We start from the raw sequence: 17,778 nt of genomic DNA on the forward strand, positions 1-17,778 counted from the left end.
ATTCCTAATAATATTTATACATACCTAATGTGTGTCATTAATTCTCAAATATTATAGGAGAGTGTCATACTGTGAGTAAGAATAATTTTTAAAAGTAAATATTATATTAGTAAAATTACAATTTGAGAGGACATGGACTTAATTATTGCATTTCTAAAAACCTCAAAGGAAGAGTATCATCTATACAAATGTTTGGGGGGAGTGTTATTTCGATAAATCTCAATGAAGGGTAACAAGATTTATGCAAGTGATCGAGCTATAAGTTTATTACAATTTTATACTTTGTTTGTTTTGAGATTAATATTTTTTGGGAAAATGCATGAATTTTTTTTTTTTAAATCTATAAAAATATTTCATTTTCATATATTTGGTAACGACCTTAAAATGAGTTGGAAAACTATCTTGACTTTCTTTATTTAGTTTCAAATGAGATATAGTTGTTTTCTTTATTTAACTTTTGTGTAAGATAATTAAAGTTATTTTTCAGAAAAATTTTAACAGAGAACAACTTTATCTCTTGCCAGTCAAATAAAGGAAGTTAATAAAGAGTTTTTTTTTTTTTAACCATTTTTTTTATATTACCAAACACAGGAAATTGCCGGGGAAAAAAAAAGTTTTATCTTCACACAAGGTTGGAGCGATACTTCATTCTTGACCTTTGCATTCGATAGTATAACATCATTGGACAAGGTGCCGTTCTGCCGTTCTGGGTCTTCTCAATTTGCATCTTTTGAGCTGCAAATGCAATCCTGGAAAGATAAGTATTTGAATGTCAAAAGCATTGAGACCCAATCAAGCTAGGCACATTTCTAGAAACCACTTGTATGCAAAAGTCCATGAACATAAGTAACATAAGAGCACTTTCAGAGGGGAAAAAAACCGTGTTTACTTTCTCACAAGCTTGGCCAATTACTATAGCACCACCGCCAAGGCTAATAATATATTAAAACCAGATTGACCATAACTATGCGGCTTGAACAATCAATCCCCTTTGTTTCAATACTTTGAAAGATTGAAATTCAATCCCATTTGACATATTAGCCAATCTAGAAAGGCGACAATGTAATAAAAGTATTGCATTTGACTAAAAGGAAAATAACAAAAGTCAAACAAAATGTTTTTTTTTTTTTTTTTTTGCTAATGTAAAACACAATGTTATAGTATAAATAGGTAGTATTGGTTGCATAATCTATGTACAGAAGTGTTGTAGTTTGTCATAAATTTTATTGCTTATATGCTTGAAATGGCTAAGTGCAAGCAATTTGCCTATTGTATTGTTTTATTCCTGTACCTGGTACGCTGCTCTCTTTATTGTTATGACAGCTTACTTATTTTCATGCAAGTTAGTTTGATATTTGTGCCAATCTCTAATCAACTTAAGTTATTGGCTTACGTATACATATACATAAGCCAATTAGAGTTTATTTGTATGTTGTTTTGGCCAACGGGTCAAAATGTGAGTGTTTATAACAGTTGGTTGGCATCACCTGGATTGCATTTTCAAAGTACTTCATTACTTTCAAAAGTATATGTTGGTTTTTACTCAAAACTGAAGATATATAAATACTTTCAAAAGCTCACCAACTAGTGTCTTAGCTAGTTAGCTTCATGATTGATGATGGATGCTGAGAGTCTTGACTAGAGACAAGTACAACTTCTAATGTTAGTGCTCTGCAAGAAAACAAGGGAGAAAGAGAGAGAGAGAAACTATTTTTGTTCTTGACATCTTGTGACTTTACATGACTTCATAATTTCAATGATTCCATCATAATCCATTTGACCTATATATGGTCTTGATCATGGTTCAGTTTTCACTTTTCAGTGTTATTACTAGACAATTTTATGAACTTCAATCTTTGAATTTTCTACAAGAATTTTTTTTAATGATCAATATTAGTTCATGTACTTTTCTGAACAAAAATTTTGGTCAAAACTTTAAGACTTAAATCATGGATTTTGTTGCTAATTACGTAACAATTACATATTGATCAGATTGGATCAAGCATGGCTGCTCACACCACTCCTGATGATGATGTGTTGGGATGGGTAAAGAAAGATAATCGTCGTTTCCTGCATGCTGATATCAGAGTTGGTGATCTTAATAGTACCATTAAGTATGTTATTTCTGGGCATAATTGTGTATGCATTCAAATTTTAAGGCATTTTCTTTGTATTCAATTTATTAAAATAAATCCTTAATTGACAGGTTTTACACTGAGTCTCTTGGGATGAAGCTGCTGAGCCAAAAAGACTTCCCAGAGCAAAAATACTCGAAAGCAATTGTTGGGTTTGGCCCTCAGGACACTCATTTTGTCCTGGAATTGACATATAGTATGACTACTTCAAACTTTCCAGCTGATAGCCTGATACTTTTTCTTTTTTAATTACTAGTTAGATATATTCTGATTATTCATAGATGAACCATAACATAATTGACTTTGAGGTATAGTTTGAATGTTCCAATAAAATCAAACGGTTTTATCACTTTTAGCCTAAAAATTAGCTAATCATCATAATGAATAAAGTCATTAAGAAAGATTAGAGTTATAATGATATTTGGTGCTTTGCCTATTTTTCTTTTCCAATCCAATGACTGTGATCTTGTCATACTAGTTTCATACTTTCGTTTGTAGACTAATCAAACATAAAGTGAAATGCTTCTCAAAAAAAAAAAAAAAACATAAAGTAGAAATACTTTCCCTAATTTCTAATGCCTTCAAATTTATGTCAATTTCCAGTCTATGGAGTAGACAAATATGATATTGGGACTGGCTTTGGACATTTTGGAATTGCAACTCAAGATGTGAGCATCATTTTGATTTAAGTATATATGAATAATAACTTTACATTTTTCATTATCTAAAACCTTAATTAACTTTTTAATTCTCAGATCTATACAGTGGTTGAAAACATTCGAGCAAAGGGTGGAGTCATCACCCGTGAACCAGGGCCAATTGCTGAAGGGGGTTCGACCATCTTTGCCTTTGTGCAGGATCCTAATGGCTATAGTTTTGAGCTCCTTCAAAGGCCCCCAACTCCTGAACCACTTTGTCAAATATTGCTTAATGTCCTTGATCTTGATCGTGCTATTGAGTTTTATGAAAAGGTAAATTAATACTAATTTTGTTAATTAACCTGGTGTATTCATAATGCACGTGTATTGACTTCTTAGAACTCATAATCCAAAAAAAAAAAAAATGCTAATATGAATCTAGGACTGTGGAAATTTTATTTTAAAAGATAGTATCAGCATTTAGACATTTTGATAGTGAGACTTGAAAGGACTTGACAACTGAGAACATTTAAACAAAAAGGATGTGGAAAATTTTGAACTTAAAACACATTTTGCAAGCTTCATTCACTGCAGCGTCTACTGTTAAGGCATAGCCAAAAGAAACGGCTAATGTATTTTCACTATAAGGGTTGTAGTCCATAATAATGTTCATTAATTTACTCAGAGATTGCATCCTAAGAAGCTTGATTAAGCAATTTAGCTATGCTGTGAATCATGCTTTATGAAGAGCTCCAAAATGTTTATGTTTTAAATCCATGACATTATATATGTCTGGAATGTTACAAGTATGTCACAATATTTTCTTAGGTTTTACCGAACGCTTAACTATAGCTTTAAAATTTACGTTTTCAAAACAAGCACTATGAAATGGTTGTTTTTCAAAAACACACCTTTTCAAACTGCTAATCCAAACAAACACTATGGAAATGGAAGGTCTTGCTGAATTTCCCAAAACAAAACCATTTGAGTATTAAGCATAGAGGTAAAAAGTCTTTCAGATTGTTTAAATTCATTTTAATTAAGAACCATACAGAATTTTGTTAATTTTCAATTCATTTCCGTTTGCCCTCACATGTCACTAGCACATCAAAGCTATAGGTTTTTGCACTATACCAGAAATATTATCTTCTTTCAATATCATATCTTATCTAATAATATCTGAATGCTGATTTGTTTTGGCTGCAGGCATTGGGCATGAACCTTCTGCAGAAGTATGACAACCCGCAAGAACAGGTGAATATTCACCTAAACCTAGTGTAGCCGTGTTACTCTTGTAGTACATTTCACCAACAAATATTTGACCATAAGCTACACAATATAAACAACGCAATAATCATTTCTTGAAGCAGACAATAATGCAATCTTTTTTACTGCACATGTTGTACAGTTTTCTATGGCTATGGTGGGTTATGGATCAAATTTAACTCAGACAACTGTTTTGGAACTGAGATATAATTATAATGTAACCGAGTATACCAAAGGAGACGGATATGCACAGGTAAGCTGTATAGGATTTTCTCTTTTAGCTTTTTCTTTTGCTCATTGATATACCAGTTTTTGACAAGAATGAGACCTCTCTCTAGGTTGCTATTGGTACAGATGATGTGTACAAGAGTGCTGCTGCTGTTAAACTTGTTACCAAAGAACTTGGAGGACAAATAATCCTACCATAAAATTATTAAATTTACTATTTTTCAATAGTTTAAATTTGAGAGAATCAGTAATTTAATAGCATGCAACCAAGCATCTTGAGGGTAAGGGTGTAACAAGTGACCATTAGATTGGTATGTAACCTCATTGTATCAAGAGGTTCTAGGTAAATTACAATGTAATTAATATACACCCTCAAACAAGTATATATTTTCTCTATAAATTCAAAACTTCTTTGTCCTACAAACAGAAGTTATTACGTTATGAATCATTTCCCGTGAAGTTATATTTGATACATTATTTCACGGATAGTGACTCTTAAGTAGTCTCACCATTATCTGTCTTTCATAGTTAATAAATATAAAGAATCATATCATGTTCTTTATCTCCTCCTCTTAACATTAAAAAATTGAGTAACTTTTGGTTTTGCCGCCTTAACCACTAATGATGATGAGAAGCCATTAGAATGAAAGCTCTCCCACAAACGTATGTGGTAAGCCCTCTTTTTCCCAAGGATTTTCTAATGTATATTCACTTCAAAAAAGTGACAAAAGTGATGTTGTGTAATGGTGATATATTCTAGCAAAATGATATTGTTTTGGACTCTTCAACTTGTGTTTAAGTTGTTCTCCAAATTATGTTAAAGCTCCAATAGCCGCCGTAGAAAATGAAATATTGTGGGCTGTGTCATCATCATAAATTTGCTGTCTTTATTTGGCCTTATGCTAGAGAATTTACACGATATGAGACGATGACATCCTTTCTTTATCGCTTGTGGCAGCCACCTACTCCCAAAAGAATAAATAGAAGAAACCAAATAGAAAAACTACTTAGGAATAAAGCTCTTTTTATTTTGTTTTTAGGAGTAAAAATATGACTAGTCAAAACTAATGGAACAATTATTTATACATTTATTTTTAAGTTTTCTTTTCCACAAATTTAACAACTTCTTGTAAGTATCTCAAATTTTTAGTTGTAAAAGATGGATCATACGTGATGATGCACAAAATCGTCAGTGAGTTGATTATCCACACGCACACCAATTAGGATACCTAAAAAACAAGAGAACAAAAACTTACAGAAAGCACAAGTGAAGTGCCGACCAAAGACCTTTTGAAAGTTAAGTCAGTGATAAAAAAATCTCCAATAACTCAAGAGTGTGAGAGCTAGGAAATTTCATGTACCTCAAGGAAGAGGAGACTTGGTGCTTATATAATGATGTAGAGTTGACTAAGATTCCTTGAATGTAGAATCTTTCCTTGTAGAGAAGATTTGGAATTAAGGCCCCGAGATCTTAGGGCATTACTTCTTGATGATGCTGCGATCGTCAGTCGAGATGTTCGTCCAGATAGAGATCGTCTGCTGCTTTTATCAAACCTGGAACACAACAAACTAGGAAAAAATGGGGTCACCAGTGTGGTGCCAGCCACAACGCCTCCGATGATAAAGTTAGAGAAGCTTAGCAAGTAAGAGAAAGTAGAGGAAACTTAGATGAGAAGAGTATTACGTGATTTTTTCATCCCTCCTTCAAATCTTGCTTATGGGTATATATAGGTTATTTCAGTGCCCTTCTCGCCGTTGGTTCTATCATTATGGGAGCATAATTGCTTGAGTTCGTAACGCTTGTGCAAGGTGTTAATTTGACAGGCACACCTTCAACGGTATTGACATTTATTGTTGCTTCCCGTAATGGCTAGTCTCGGTTGGGATGTTCAGGCAACCTCCCTCGTACTGCGCTGGCAATGGGGTCGTCTTTATACATCGTCCGTCAAGGATGGACGATTGTACATATTTCTCGGACCTATCACTTCTCATATTGGAAGGATACAAATATGTAGTAGGGTCTTTGTATGCGGCATGCAAGTTCTTTCCATATAAGATGACCTGAGTGGAGAACACGCAAAATGTTGTGGGACTAAGTGTATTCAACTGTTGATATGCAAGTTAACCCATCAGGAGTTCCCAGGCTTGATGACGGAGGTATGGGTGACGTTGTATGACCGTCGAGCCCAAAGGAGGTACTCGTCCCGACAGGTCTCAAGGAGATTGAAAGTGATGCTCATCCCGATGGGTCTCAAGGAGATTGAAGGTGACGTCTGTCTCGATGGATCTCCGGCCAGGAGACTGAAGGTGACTGCTAACTTGACGGGTAGAAAAAGAGATAGAAAATTTACTTGGTCGAAATATCCCTTATCAATATATATCATGAATGAATGGTAAGCTAGAACTTCATAGAAGTATGATTGCGATACAACATTCAAGATTCATGATCAGTTGAAGGTCCTATTTGCTTCAGAAGATTAATCTTTCACGGAAAGTTATGAACCATTTAGTCATCAAATGATAAACCAATATGATGACCCTAAAATGTCAAACCATAGCCATCAAAGTGGGGCGAACCTAAGTTCTTTGAAGTTTATATAAGATCTTGACTCTTTCAAGTTACATAGAATTTGGTCAAAAAAAGCAAATTAAACATTAGATAAACTTTGTTGTTAACAATATAGTATAGGAAAATTCGGCATGAAAATATTGACAATGATATGAAATCCAATTTTTTTTTCAAGTGTATCGTTCACCAGAAAACTTTGATGACAAACAAACATGGCTATTTGAAGGCCAAAAATTTAGATAACCAAGATTTAAGGAAAAACAAAAGATGTTGACCTCAATTCCAATAGTGCTATGGTCTATATTCAAAGAGGGCTGCGGAAAAAAGTAGTTGCTAAAATATGCTATCTTATCATATATCACCTTGTATGGTCTAGAAAAAATAATGATAATATGGGTCCGATTAAAAGGTGTCCTTAAAATATTTGTTAAATTGATCATTTTAGGAAAATATTAATACAATTTTCATGTGAAATACAAAAAATTGTCAAAAAATCAATTTTTTTTTTCTTCTTTTTCTATACAAATTTTCTTAAAATAGTTCTTAAACCAGTGCAATTAGAACATCTGTTAACTTTTCTCATAATAAAAAGAAGTAAAAATTGGAAACAATAATTTACATGGTTCAACATTACACGCAAGAAATCCCAAACTATCATATCTTTACTATTCAAAACTATTTGTTACAATAAACCTATTGTAAAGTATATACAATATTAGGCTAAGTATAATAACCTTAAAAATCTAGATAGCTTATGGTCTTATAAAACCATGGTAAACTATGGTTTTCTACCAATCATGGTCTATTATTAATAATATGATTCTAATATATTTTAAGGTAAACTAGTAAAATCCACCAACCACTTTTGAGGTTTTATAAAATGACTTTCGTCCATATATTGAATGAAATTACACTTTCCCTTGTGGTTTGTAACTTTGTATAAATACAACATATAGGTTTTCATTAATGAATTTTTTTTTTTAATTCCTAATAATATTTATACATACCTAATGTGTGTCATTAATTCTCAAATATTATAGGAGAGTGTCATACTGTGAGTAAGAATAATTTTTAAAAGTAAATATTATATTAGTAAAATTACAATTTGAGAGGACATGGACTTAATTATTGCATTTCTAAAAACCTCAAAGGAAGAGTATCATCTATACAAATGTTTGGGGGGAGTGTTATTTCGATAAATCTCAATGAAGGGTAACAAGATTTATGCAAGTGATCGAGCTATAAGTTTATTACAATTTTATACTTTGTTTGTTTTGAGATTAATATTTTTTGGGAAAATGCATGAATTTTTTTTTTTTAAATCTATAAAAATATTTCATTTTCATATATTTGGTAACGACCTTAAAATGAGTTGGAAAACTATCTTGACTTTCTTTATTTAGTTTCAAATGAGATATAGTTGTTTTCTTTATTTAACTTTTGTGTAAGATAATTAAAGTTATTTTTCAGAAAAATTTTAACAGAGAACAACTTTATCTCTTGCCAGTCAAATAAAGGAAGTTAATAAAGAGTTTTTTTTTTTTTAACCATTTTTTTTATATTACCAAACACAGGAAATTGCCGGGGAAAAAAAAAAGTTTTATCTTCACACAAGGTTGGAGCGATACTTCATTCTTGACCTTTGCATTCGATAGCATAACATCATTGGACAAGGTGCCGTTCTGCCGTTCTGGGTCTTCTCAATTTGCATCTTTTGAGCTGCAAATGCAATCCTGGAAAGATAAGTATTTGAATGTCAAAAGCATTGAGACCCAATCAAGCTAGGCACATTTCTAGAAACCACTTGTATGCAAAAGTCCATGAACATAAGTAACATAAGAGCACTTTCAGAGGGGAAAAAAACCGTGTTTACTTTCTCACAAGCTTGGCCAATTACTATAGCACCACCGCCAAGGCTAATAATATATTAAAACCAGATTGACCATAACTATGCGGCTTGAACAATCAATCCCCTTTGTTTCAATACTTTGAAAGATTGAAATTCAATCCCATTTGACATATTAGCCAATCTAGAAAGGCGACAATGTAATAAAAGTATTGCATTTGACTAAAAGGAAAATAACAAAAGTCAAACAAAATGTTTTTTTTTTTTTTTTTTGGCTAATGTAAAACACAATGTTATAGTATAAATAGGTAGTATTGGTTGCATAATCTATGTACAGAAGTGTTGTAGTTTGTCATAAATTTTATTGCTTATATGCTTGAAATGGCTAAGTGCAAGCAATTTGCCTATTGTATTGTTTTATTCCTGTACCTGGTACGCTGCTCTCTTTATTGTTATGACAGCTTACTTATTTTCATGCAAGTTAGTTTGATATTTGTGCCAATCTCTAATCAACTTAAGTTATTGGCTTACGTATACATATACATAAGCCAATTAGAGTTTATTTGTATGTTGTTTTGGCCAACGGGTCAAAATGTGAGTGTTTATAACAGTTGGTTGGCATCACCTGGATTGCATTTTCAAAGTACTTCATTACTTTCAAAAGTATATGTTGGTTTTTACTCAAAACTGAAGATATATAAATACTTTCAAAAGCTCACCAACTAGTGTCTTAGCTAGTTAGCTTCATGATTGATGATGGATGCTGAGAGTCTTGACTAGAGACAAGTACAACTTCTAATGTTAGTGCTCTGCAAGAAAACAAGGGAGAAAGAGAGAGAGAGAAACTATTTTTGTTCTTGACATCTTGTGACTTTACATGACTTCATAATTTCAATGATTCCATCATAATCCATTTGACCTATATATGGTCTTGATCATGGTTCAGTTTTCACTTTTCAGTGTTATTACTAGACAATTTTATGAACTTCAATCTTTGAATTTTCTACAAGAATTTTTTTTAATGATCAATATTAGTTCATGTACTTTTCTGAACAAAAATTTTGGTCAAAACTTTAAGACTTAAATCATGGATTTTGTTGCTAATTACGTAACAATTACATATTGATCAGATTGGATCAAGCATGGCTGCTCACACCACTCCTGATGATGATGTGTTGGAATGGGTAAAGAAAGATAATCGTCGTTTCCTGCATGCTGATATCAGAGTTGGTGATCTTAATAGTACCATTAAGTATGTTATTTCTGGGCATAATTGTGTATGCATTCAAATTTTAAGGCATTTTGTTTGTATTCAATTTATTAAAATATATCCTTAATTGACAGGTTTTACACTGAGTCTCTTGGGATGAAGCTGCTGAGCCAAAAAGACTTCCCAGAGCAAAAATACTCGAAAGCAATTGTTGGGTTTGGCCCTCAGGACACTCATTTTGTCCTGGAATTGACATATAGTATGACTACTTCAAACTTTCCAGCTGATAGCCTGATACTTTTTCTTTTTTAATTACTAGTTAGATATATTCTGATTATTCATAGATGAACCATAACATAATTGACTTTGAGGTATAGTTTGAATGTTCCAATAAAATCAAACGGTTTTATCACTTTTAGCCTAAAAATTAGCTAATCATCATAATGAATAAAGTCATTAAGAAAGATTAGAGTTATAATGATATTTGGTGCTTTGCCTATTTTTCTTTTCCAATCCAATGACTGTGATCTTGTCATACTAGTTTCATACTTTCGTTTGTAGACTAATCAAACATAAAGTGAAATGCTTCTCAAAAAAAAAAAAAAAAAAAAACATAAAGTAGAAATACTTTCCCTAATTTCTAATGCCTTCAAATTTATGTCAATTTCCAGTCTATGGAGTAGACAAATATGATATTGGGACTGGCTTTGGACATTTTGGAATTGCAACTCAAGATGTGAGCATCATTTTGATTTAAGTATATATGAATAATAACTTCACATTTTTTCATTATCTAAAACCTTAATTAACTTTTTAATTCTCAGATCTATACAGTGGTTGAAAACATTCGAGCAAAGGGTGGAGTCATCACCCGTGAACCAGGGCCAATTGCTGAAGGGGGTTCGACCATCTTTGCCTTTGTGCAGGATCCTAATGGCTATAGTTTTGAGCTCCTTCAAAGGCCCCCAACTCCTGAACCACTTTGTCAAATATTGCTTAATGTCCTTGATCTTGATCGTGCTATTGAGTTTTATGAAGAGGTAAATTAATACTAATTTTGTTAATTAACCTGGTGTATTCATAATGCACGTGTATTGACTTCTTAGAACTCATAATCCAAAAAAAAAAAAAATGCTAATATGAATCTAGGACTGTGGAAATTTTATTTTAAAAGATAGTATCAGCATTTAGACATTTTGATAGTGAGACTTGAAAGGACTTGACAACTGAGAACATTTAAACAAAAAGGATGTGGAAAATTTTGAACTTAAAACACATTTTGCAACCTTCATTCACTGCAGCGTCTACTGTTAAGGCATAGCCAAAAGAAACGGCTAATGTATTTTCACTATAAGGGTTGTAGTCCATAATAATGTTCATTAATTTACTCAGAGATTGCATCCTAAGAAGCTTGATTAAGCAATTTAGCTATGCTGTGAATCATGCTTTATGAAGAGCTCCAAAATGTTTATGTTTTAAATCCATGACATTATATATGTCTAGAATGTTACAAGTATGTCACAATATTTTCTTAGGTTTTACCGAACGCTTAACTATAGCTTTAAAATTTACGTTTTCAAAACAAGCACTTTGAAATGGTTGTTTTTCAAAAACACACCTTTGCAAACTGCTAATCCAAACAAACACTATGGAAATGGAAGGTCTTGCTGAATTTCCCAAAACAAAACCATTTGAGTATTAAGCATAGAGGTGAAAAGTCTTTCAGATTGTTTAAATTCATTTTAATTAAGAACCATACAGAATTTTGTTAATTTTCAATTCATTTCCGTTTGCCCTCACATGTCACTAGCACATCAAAGCTATAGGTTTTTGCACTATACCAGAAATATTATCTTCTTTCAATATCATATCTTATCTAATAATATCTGAATGCTGATTTGTTTTGGCTGCAGGCATTGGGCATGAACCTTCTGCAGAAGTATGACAACCCGCAAGAACAGGTGAATATTCACCTAAACCTAGTGTAGCCGTGTTACTCTTGTAGTACATTTCACCAACAAATATTTGACCATAAGCTACACAATATAAACAACGCAATAATCATTTCTTGAAGCAGACAATAATGCAATCTTTTTTACTGCACATGTTGTACAGTTTTCTATGGCTATGGTGGGTTATGGATCAAATTTAACTCAGACAACTGTTTTGGAACTGAGATATAATTATAATGTAACCGAGTATACCAAAGGTGACGGATATGCACAGGTAAGCTGTATAGGATTTTCTCTTTTAGCTTTTTCTTTTGCTCATTGATATACCAGTTTTTGACAAGAATGAGACCTCTCTCTAGGTTGCTATTGGTACAGATGATGTGTACAAGAGTGCTGCTGCTGTTAAACTTGTTACCAAAGAACTTGGAGGACAAATAATCCTACCTCCGGTTTCAATTCCCACAACCAACGCCAAAATCACTTCATTTGTTGATCCAGATGGCTGGAAGACGGTGAGTCCTGAACTCTTCTACAACCTGTTCTTTTTTTTTACAATATCCATATAGAGTAAAAGGTAGTGCTGCTTTACACAGTTTGTCTTGGGTTTGAATTTCTAGGAATAAACATATTGAATACCTCAGAACAGTTTTCAGAACACATATTTGGAAGAAACCACTCAGAATTGAAGTGGGTTAATCCATGCATTTCAAATGTTGCACAAGATATATTTTCATAATATGATGATCATTTTTTTTATAAGTAATATGACGATCATTTCGTTTGGTTTAGATGATGAATTTTAGCTGGTTTGCCTATTAACATCTAAAAGTAATGACCAATGCATCTTGATATTTTCTAGCTACCTAGCTCACCCATATTTCCCCTTGCTATTAATATTTTCAGGATTTGGTGGACAATGAAGATTACCTCAAACAACTGCAGAAGAAAGAGTGACAAGGGTGTTGCTTATGCCTTTCCAATTGAATAAGGAGTCCTGCCTTTGGACCTGTATCTAGTGTGCTTATTCATTTGTATGTTCAAATTTTTTAAAAAAAAAAAAAAAAATTGATTTTGTTGTTACCTTGTTTTGTGGGTTTGTATGTTTCCATATTACTTAAAACATCATCTAAGCAAGCTACTATTGTAAGTTTGCCAATAAAAAATAAGAAAGATGGATTTTTATGACTATAGTAACATACAAGCTGGAGTTCTATAAACTTGAGCCTGCAGCACAATTGCAACTTTGCTGGAATACAAACGATGAACAAGCTATCCAGTATTAATAAAGTTGACATCCGAGTTCAAGATGTAATCTTCCAATCATGTCCCACTGCATGCTTGCAAAGCTGCTCCCTTAAGTTGAATTTACCATAGCTTACTTCTAGTTTGCACCAGGTAATTTCACTCTTAGCACTTCTGTCAACAACTTCTTCAATCCATTCTTGGTGCATCCTATGTGAGATATAGTTTGCAATTCGGAAGAGAGTGCCAAAACTTTAAATGGATGCAAGTGCTTAAGAATCTCAGAGTCTCGATCATAATCCTGGAAACATGGAATATGAAATTAAAATAAGAAAAATTAAAAGCAATGAGTTGTTCAGTCGTAGTCATCATTAATTAAATATACATATCCTCCATGATTCATTGTTTTGCACTTTCTTCAGTTCACAATTATAATGAAGACAATTCACTAGGAAAGGTACACTAGCCCCCTAATTGAAAAAGTATAGCAAGCACCCTTCATCACTTGAAGGGTCCACATGCTACCTGCTAATGGAAAATGATCATAACAATTGTGTGTCATGAGCATATGCCTTCTAGAATGATACCAAAAATACCTGATTTTTAACCAAAAACAAATTAAGGGAAGAGAGAGAGACAGGATTTTACAAATATAACTAAACCACCTACCAGTATTATGATTCCGATATCTAGTTACCTTTTCTGTTACTACAACAATTGGCTTGGAATCAAACTTGTCCTCAAGTTCTTCAAGTCTCCTTCTGATCATGTCAACATCCTATATTAAATTACAAAAGGGCATCAAGAACTTATCACATACAAGTAGCCTCTGAATTAATGTTCAAGCAAGAAAGAAAAGGGGAAAAAAAAAAGTTGGGTTGGAAGAGGGGAGCGTGGGGGTTTGGAACAACTGATACAATCATTTTATACAGTATTCGCTACATGATATTTAGACGTGTTTTAATTGGCAGTTTGGAATAAGATTGTACAGAAAGCTAGAATAGTCTTAGACAAAACACAATTTTTTATTTACTTACACAATAAATATAGTTAAGGTGTGGTAGAAGCATCACGGTCTCTAGCAAAACTACAGAAGTATAACGGCAGACTTGACAAGAACATAAGTCACAGCAGAGATGAAGATAACTGTACCCTGGCTTGAAAGACATGATGGTCACTGAAGTCAAGTCGATCAACATAAGATGCTTCTATCTGCAGCAAGGTATCTCCCATTTAGAGATAAAGGCAAAGATATAGAAGTAAGGAGACACAAGGGGAAAAGGCAGAGAGCAGAAATGATGCCACTTGATCTGTCTCAGGACAAGAAGATGACATGTATGAAGCTTCTCAGCATCTACAAGAAGCCATTTTCAAAACAAATGAAAGAAAGGCTACCTTCTCCATTGCAGTCACGAAAGCATTTGCAGAACCAATGGCAGACACACATAATATGACGGTGTTACTCAAAGCTCCCAGAGGTAGTTTGGAATTAATATTTGCCACTTCAAAAAAGTGTGAGGGAGTCATTCTAGTGAAGAAAATTGGAAGAGATTCTTTAACTTCTCGTATCACATGCTCTATCTCTTTGAGATTTTGTTCTGAAACCTGTGATTTCCAAGCATAAATTTTACTTCAATGTCATTATCTATTGCATGCAATTACACACAATCACACAGTAATAACTACCTAAATACATGCTGATCAAAATAAGCAATGTCCATTAAAGCAAAATTACTTGAAAAGGGAAACTGAAAAAGGTCAGTCATGTTGCATACCAGGTCTGCATTATGGATGACAGCAGCATCTGCCCGTTTCAGTGCAGTCAAAGGCTCCCTTAAAGGTCCAAGTGGGAGTAATTGGCAGTTACCCCACAGCGTTAACCCATTGACCATTACTATCTCTAGATCGCGCTGCAAGCTCCAGTGCTATCTTCCATATCAATACTATATGCTATCAGTATAACACCTCACTGAGTAAAAATATGTATGTTTCAAGACTTCATCAGTAAAATCAAGATAGTAATCAGCATCAGCAAATCAAAATATAGGTAGGGAAAACGCATATGCTCTGAATGGTGGACAGAACATGCTTCTGGGTCATCATATTGAGAAACAAAATTATAGAAAATGATGTGGATGGTTATACCAAAATATCAGATAAACAGTACATGCTAAAAAAAATGTGGGACAGCACATTTGCAAATATAGATGAAGACTGCATTCCAACAATGGAAAGCAGATACAGAGGATAATATAATACCTGCATTCCATCATCTAGAATTACAGCACCAATTTTTTCTAAATTAAGATGACTTTCCACTTTCTGGTCAAGGCAAGGACTCTGATTGGATGTACTAATACGAGGATCAAAGTAACCATATCTTTCAAAATAAGAAGCAGCAACAGCTGCCCGATTTGCACCAACACCGATCTTTGCAGGTCTCCCAAAGAGATGCCTCTCAAGCATTCTAGCTTCATCCCCACCAGCATAACCCTGCCAGAGAAATTGATTTCATATGGAAAGATCAATCTATTTTCTATTTTTCCCAGAGTTCTGGATAAGAAAAAACATGGATTAAAAGAGAAATTCCTCTAGAAGAGGGGTCATCCTGCATAAACTAGTCATGCAGTTTCCATGGACTTGAGGATATAATTGCCAAGTGTTTGTTAAAATATCAAAGGACTCCTACAAGCATTAGGGAATGTTTCACAGGCAGTATTTTGGGGCCCAAAATGGATATTGAGCATTTATACATGTGAGTCCCACATTAAAAACAGTCCATATCCGTGCTGTCCCTGTAACAACTTGATGGTGATACCATCCCACAGCATTGTCCAATTACAAGACAGGTTTTCTTATGAGAGACAACAAGCAAGGTCATGGTGTTATTTTTATCTCATTAAGTGCAAGCATCAAAAAGCTGATGAACAGAATAATTTGGGTTGCCAATACGTTGAAATAATTCCTATTTCATCAAGTTAGAAGACTTTGGAGTGTCCTATGCACTTTTGAAACAGTCTACTTCTCCATTGTCACAATGATTACATCATCTTTTTCCCCTCCTTTGTGGTGATTTGGTCATTACAGTGATGTGCCACACTGTGATCCCAACATCAACCTGTTTCTATGTATTTTTGAATGCGGTCTATAACAAAGTGGACCAGTTCACTTTGCACTAGATGTACAAACTAGCACTAAAAATCAAAAAGTAGACATTGTCACGAACATCATGGACCACTTTTGAAACTTCCTAAGTCATCTCACTCCCCCCAACCTCGTTCTCTCTTGGTGGGTGCATGCACGTGCGTTTCTTTTCAGAACTTTTTACTCCTTTGTTATTTGTCATTTCTCACACGATATAGACTCATCAGTAATTTATTATTTGGTTCTCAACATACCCAAAAAAAAAAAAAAAAACCAAGACTTATTCTACTCAATATCATTTTGTCACACAGAAATTCAACTTAGCCTCACAAAATACAGAATTTGGAGGAAAATTTCTCTAACCCACAATGTGGCAATTGAAATGACCATGCAGGTCTGATTTTAATCACATTACCAATTTAGATAACTTAATAGGTCTTACCCAAATTTCAAAACAGAAAAAAAAAAAAAAAAAAAAAAAAAAAAAAAAAAAAAAACACACACACACACACACACACACAACAATGAAATATGGAAAATTTAAAAAAAAAAAAAAAACCCATCATGCCCAAATTTCAAAACAGAGAAAAGGTAATTAAAGATGGAAAATTTATAAACACCCATCATACCCAAATTTCAAAACAGAGAAGAAGAAAAAAAAAACAATGAAAGATGGAAAATTTATAAACACCCATCATACCCAAATTTCAAAACAGAGAAGAGAAACAAAGGCAATGAAAGATGGAAAATTTATAACCACCCATCATACCCAAATTTCAAAACAGAGAGAAAAAAAAAATAGAATGTTATTTGTAGCGTACCCTAGTGAGAATGAGAGGTGGGATTCCAGAGTCAGCTAAGAAGCGAGCAATGAACTCGACCATTGGTGTCTTCCCATTGCCACCCCACGTCAAATTGCCTACACTTATCACCGGCACCGGCAAGCGGTGGTTGCGGAGGAGGCGGAAGCGGTAGAGAGAGTGGCGGAGGGAGAGAGCGAGTGTGTAGAGAGAGGAAGCGAAAGAGAGGACTGGGATTATCACACAGCGTTTTAGAGGTGAGAGCTTTGCGTAGTCCTCTGCGTACGCTATCTCCTTCACCACCGCTCTCACTTTCTCCATTCCCAAACCTCTACTACAGTACCACTACTACTACTACTAAAACGAGCTGGAGTGTTGAGGTGTACATATGCCACACAGCCACACATCACTGTGATATGTGGTCCACAGACTCTTCACATACCTACGTAATACGGTGGGTTTAATTAACAACCGGAAACTGCTACTCCCAAATCTTACCCACGAGTCAAATCGTGAGAGGTGCGTTCATAATTTCATCATTCATATCATCATTCACGGCTTGTCACATAAATAAATTATGATAAAATTTATAATTTTAAAATTAAAATTAAGAATTAAAAAAAAAAACTTGGTTAAAGAATCAGAAAAAGAGAGCCCGTTTGGTACATGTGTTTAAAAATCAAAAATTATTATTTAAAATTTTTTGTAAAAATACGTGTGGATAAAAAAGTGCATTGAAATACATGAA

The 17,778-nt window shown here is 33.7% G+C and overlaps 3 protein-coding genes across 4 annotated transcripts; 2 read left to right on the forward strand and 1 right to left on the reverse strand.

Annotated features, from left to right (window-relative positions):
* Positions 1–1,192: 1,192 nt before the first annotated feature.
* On the forward strand, positions 1,193–4,467 carry LOC136064856 (lactoylglutathione lyase GLX1-like). Its single transcript, XM_065767191.1, has 8 exons — positions 1,193–1,294; positions 1,993–2,114; positions 2,207–2,331; positions 2,739–2,803; positions 2,891–3,106; positions 3,980–4,027; positions 4,182–4,292; positions 4,378–4,467. The coding sequence occupies exons 1-8, from the start codon at positions 1,235–1,237 to the stop codon at positions 4,465–4,467; spliced, it is 837 nt and encodes a 278-aa protein (XP_065623263.1). The 5' UTR covers positions 1,193–1,234.
* Positions 4,468–8,989: 4,522 nt separating this feature from the next.
* LOC112014191 (lactoylglutathione lyase GLX1) lies at positions 8,990–13,034 on the forward strand. 2 transcript variants are annotated; one of them, XM_024046571.2, is made up of 9 exons: positions 8,990–9,114; positions 9,813–9,934; positions 10,027–10,151; positions 10,564–10,628; positions 10,717–10,932; positions 11,806–11,853; positions 12,008–12,118; positions 12,204–12,356; positions 12,748–13,034. In XM_024046571.2, the coding sequence occupies exons 1-9, from the start codon at positions 9,055–9,057 to the stop codon at positions 12,796–12,798; spliced, it is 951 nt and encodes a 316-aa protein (XP_023902339.2). In that variant the 5' UTR covers positions 8,990–9,054; the 3' UTR covers positions 12,799–13,034. The 2 variants fall into 2 exon arrangements, with proteins under 2 accessions (XP_023902339.2, XP_065623257.1); XM_065767185.1 differs by lacking the exon at positions 8,990–9,114 and adding an exon at positions 9,357–9,482.
* LOC112014190 (probable tetraacyldisaccharide 4'-kinase, mitochondrial) lies at positions 12,907–17,457 on the reverse strand. Its single transcript, XM_024046570.2, has 7 exons — positions 17,052–17,457; positions 15,346–15,579; positions 14,862–15,011; positions 14,482–14,691; positions 14,239–14,298; positions 13,784–13,864; positions 12,907–13,387 (listed from the first exon to the last, which is right to left on the reverse strand). The coding sequence occupies exons 1-7, from the start codon at positions 17,349–17,351 to the stop codon at positions 13,226–13,228; spliced, it is 1,197 nt and encodes a 398-aa protein (XP_023902338.2). The 5' UTR covers positions 17,352–17,457; the 3' UTR covers positions 12,907–13,225.
* Between the last annotated feature and the right edge of the window lie 321 nt (positions 17,458–17,778).

This window comes from Quercus suber, unplaced genomic scaffold (genome assembly GCF_002906115.3).
Source record: "Quercus suber isolate HL8 unplaced genomic scaffold, Cork oak 2.0 scaffold_782, whole genome shotgun sequence".
NCBI lineage: Eukaryota > Viridiplantae > Streptophyta > Magnoliopsida > Fagales > Fagaceae > Quercus > Quercus suber.

What these genes read in the sequence shown, in the direction of transcription:
- LOC136064856 (XM_065767191.1), top strand. Translation starts at nt 1,235, where the DNA reads ATGCTTGAAATGGCTAAGTGCAAGCAATTTGCCTATTGTATTGTTTTA. An exon ending in GATCTTAATAGTACCATTAA is followed by an intron (nt 2,115 to 2,206) that starts GTATGTTATTTC and finishes CTTAATTGACAG; the next exon opens with GTTTTACACTGAGTCTCTTG. An exon ending in TGTCCTGGAATTGACATATA is followed by an intron (nt 2,332 to 2,738) that starts GTATGACTACTT and finishes GTCAATTTCCAG; the next exon opens with TCTATGGAGTAGACAAATAT.
- LOC112014191 (XM_024046571.2), top strand. Translation starts at nt 9,055, where the DNA reads ATGCTTGAAATGGCTAAGTGCAAGCAATTTGCCTATTGTATTGTTTTA. An exon ending in CTATTGAGTTTTATGAAGAG is followed by an intron (nt 10,933 to 11,805) that starts GTAAATTAATAC and finishes TTTTGGCTGCAG; the next exon opens with GCATTGGGCATGAACCTTCT. An exon ending in AAGGTGACGGATATGCACAG is followed by an intron (nt 12,119 to 12,203) that starts GTAAGCTGTATA and finishes ACCTCTCTCTAG; the next exon opens with GTTGCTATTGGTACAGATGA.
- LOC112014190 (XM_024046570.2), bottom strand. Translation starts at nt 17,351, where the DNA reads ATGGAGAAAGTGAGAGCGGTGGTGAAGGAGATAGCGTACGCAGAGGAC. An exon ending in TCGTGACTGCAATGGAGAAG is followed by an intron (nt 14,299 to 14,481) that starts GTAGCCTTTCTT and finishes ACCTTGCTGCAG; the next exon opens with ATAGAAGCATCTTATGTTGA. An exon ending in TTGTTGTAGTAACAGAAAAG is followed by an intron (nt 13,388 to 13,783) that starts GTAACTAGATAT and finishes CCATGTTTCCAG; the next exon opens with GATTATGATCGAGACTCTGA.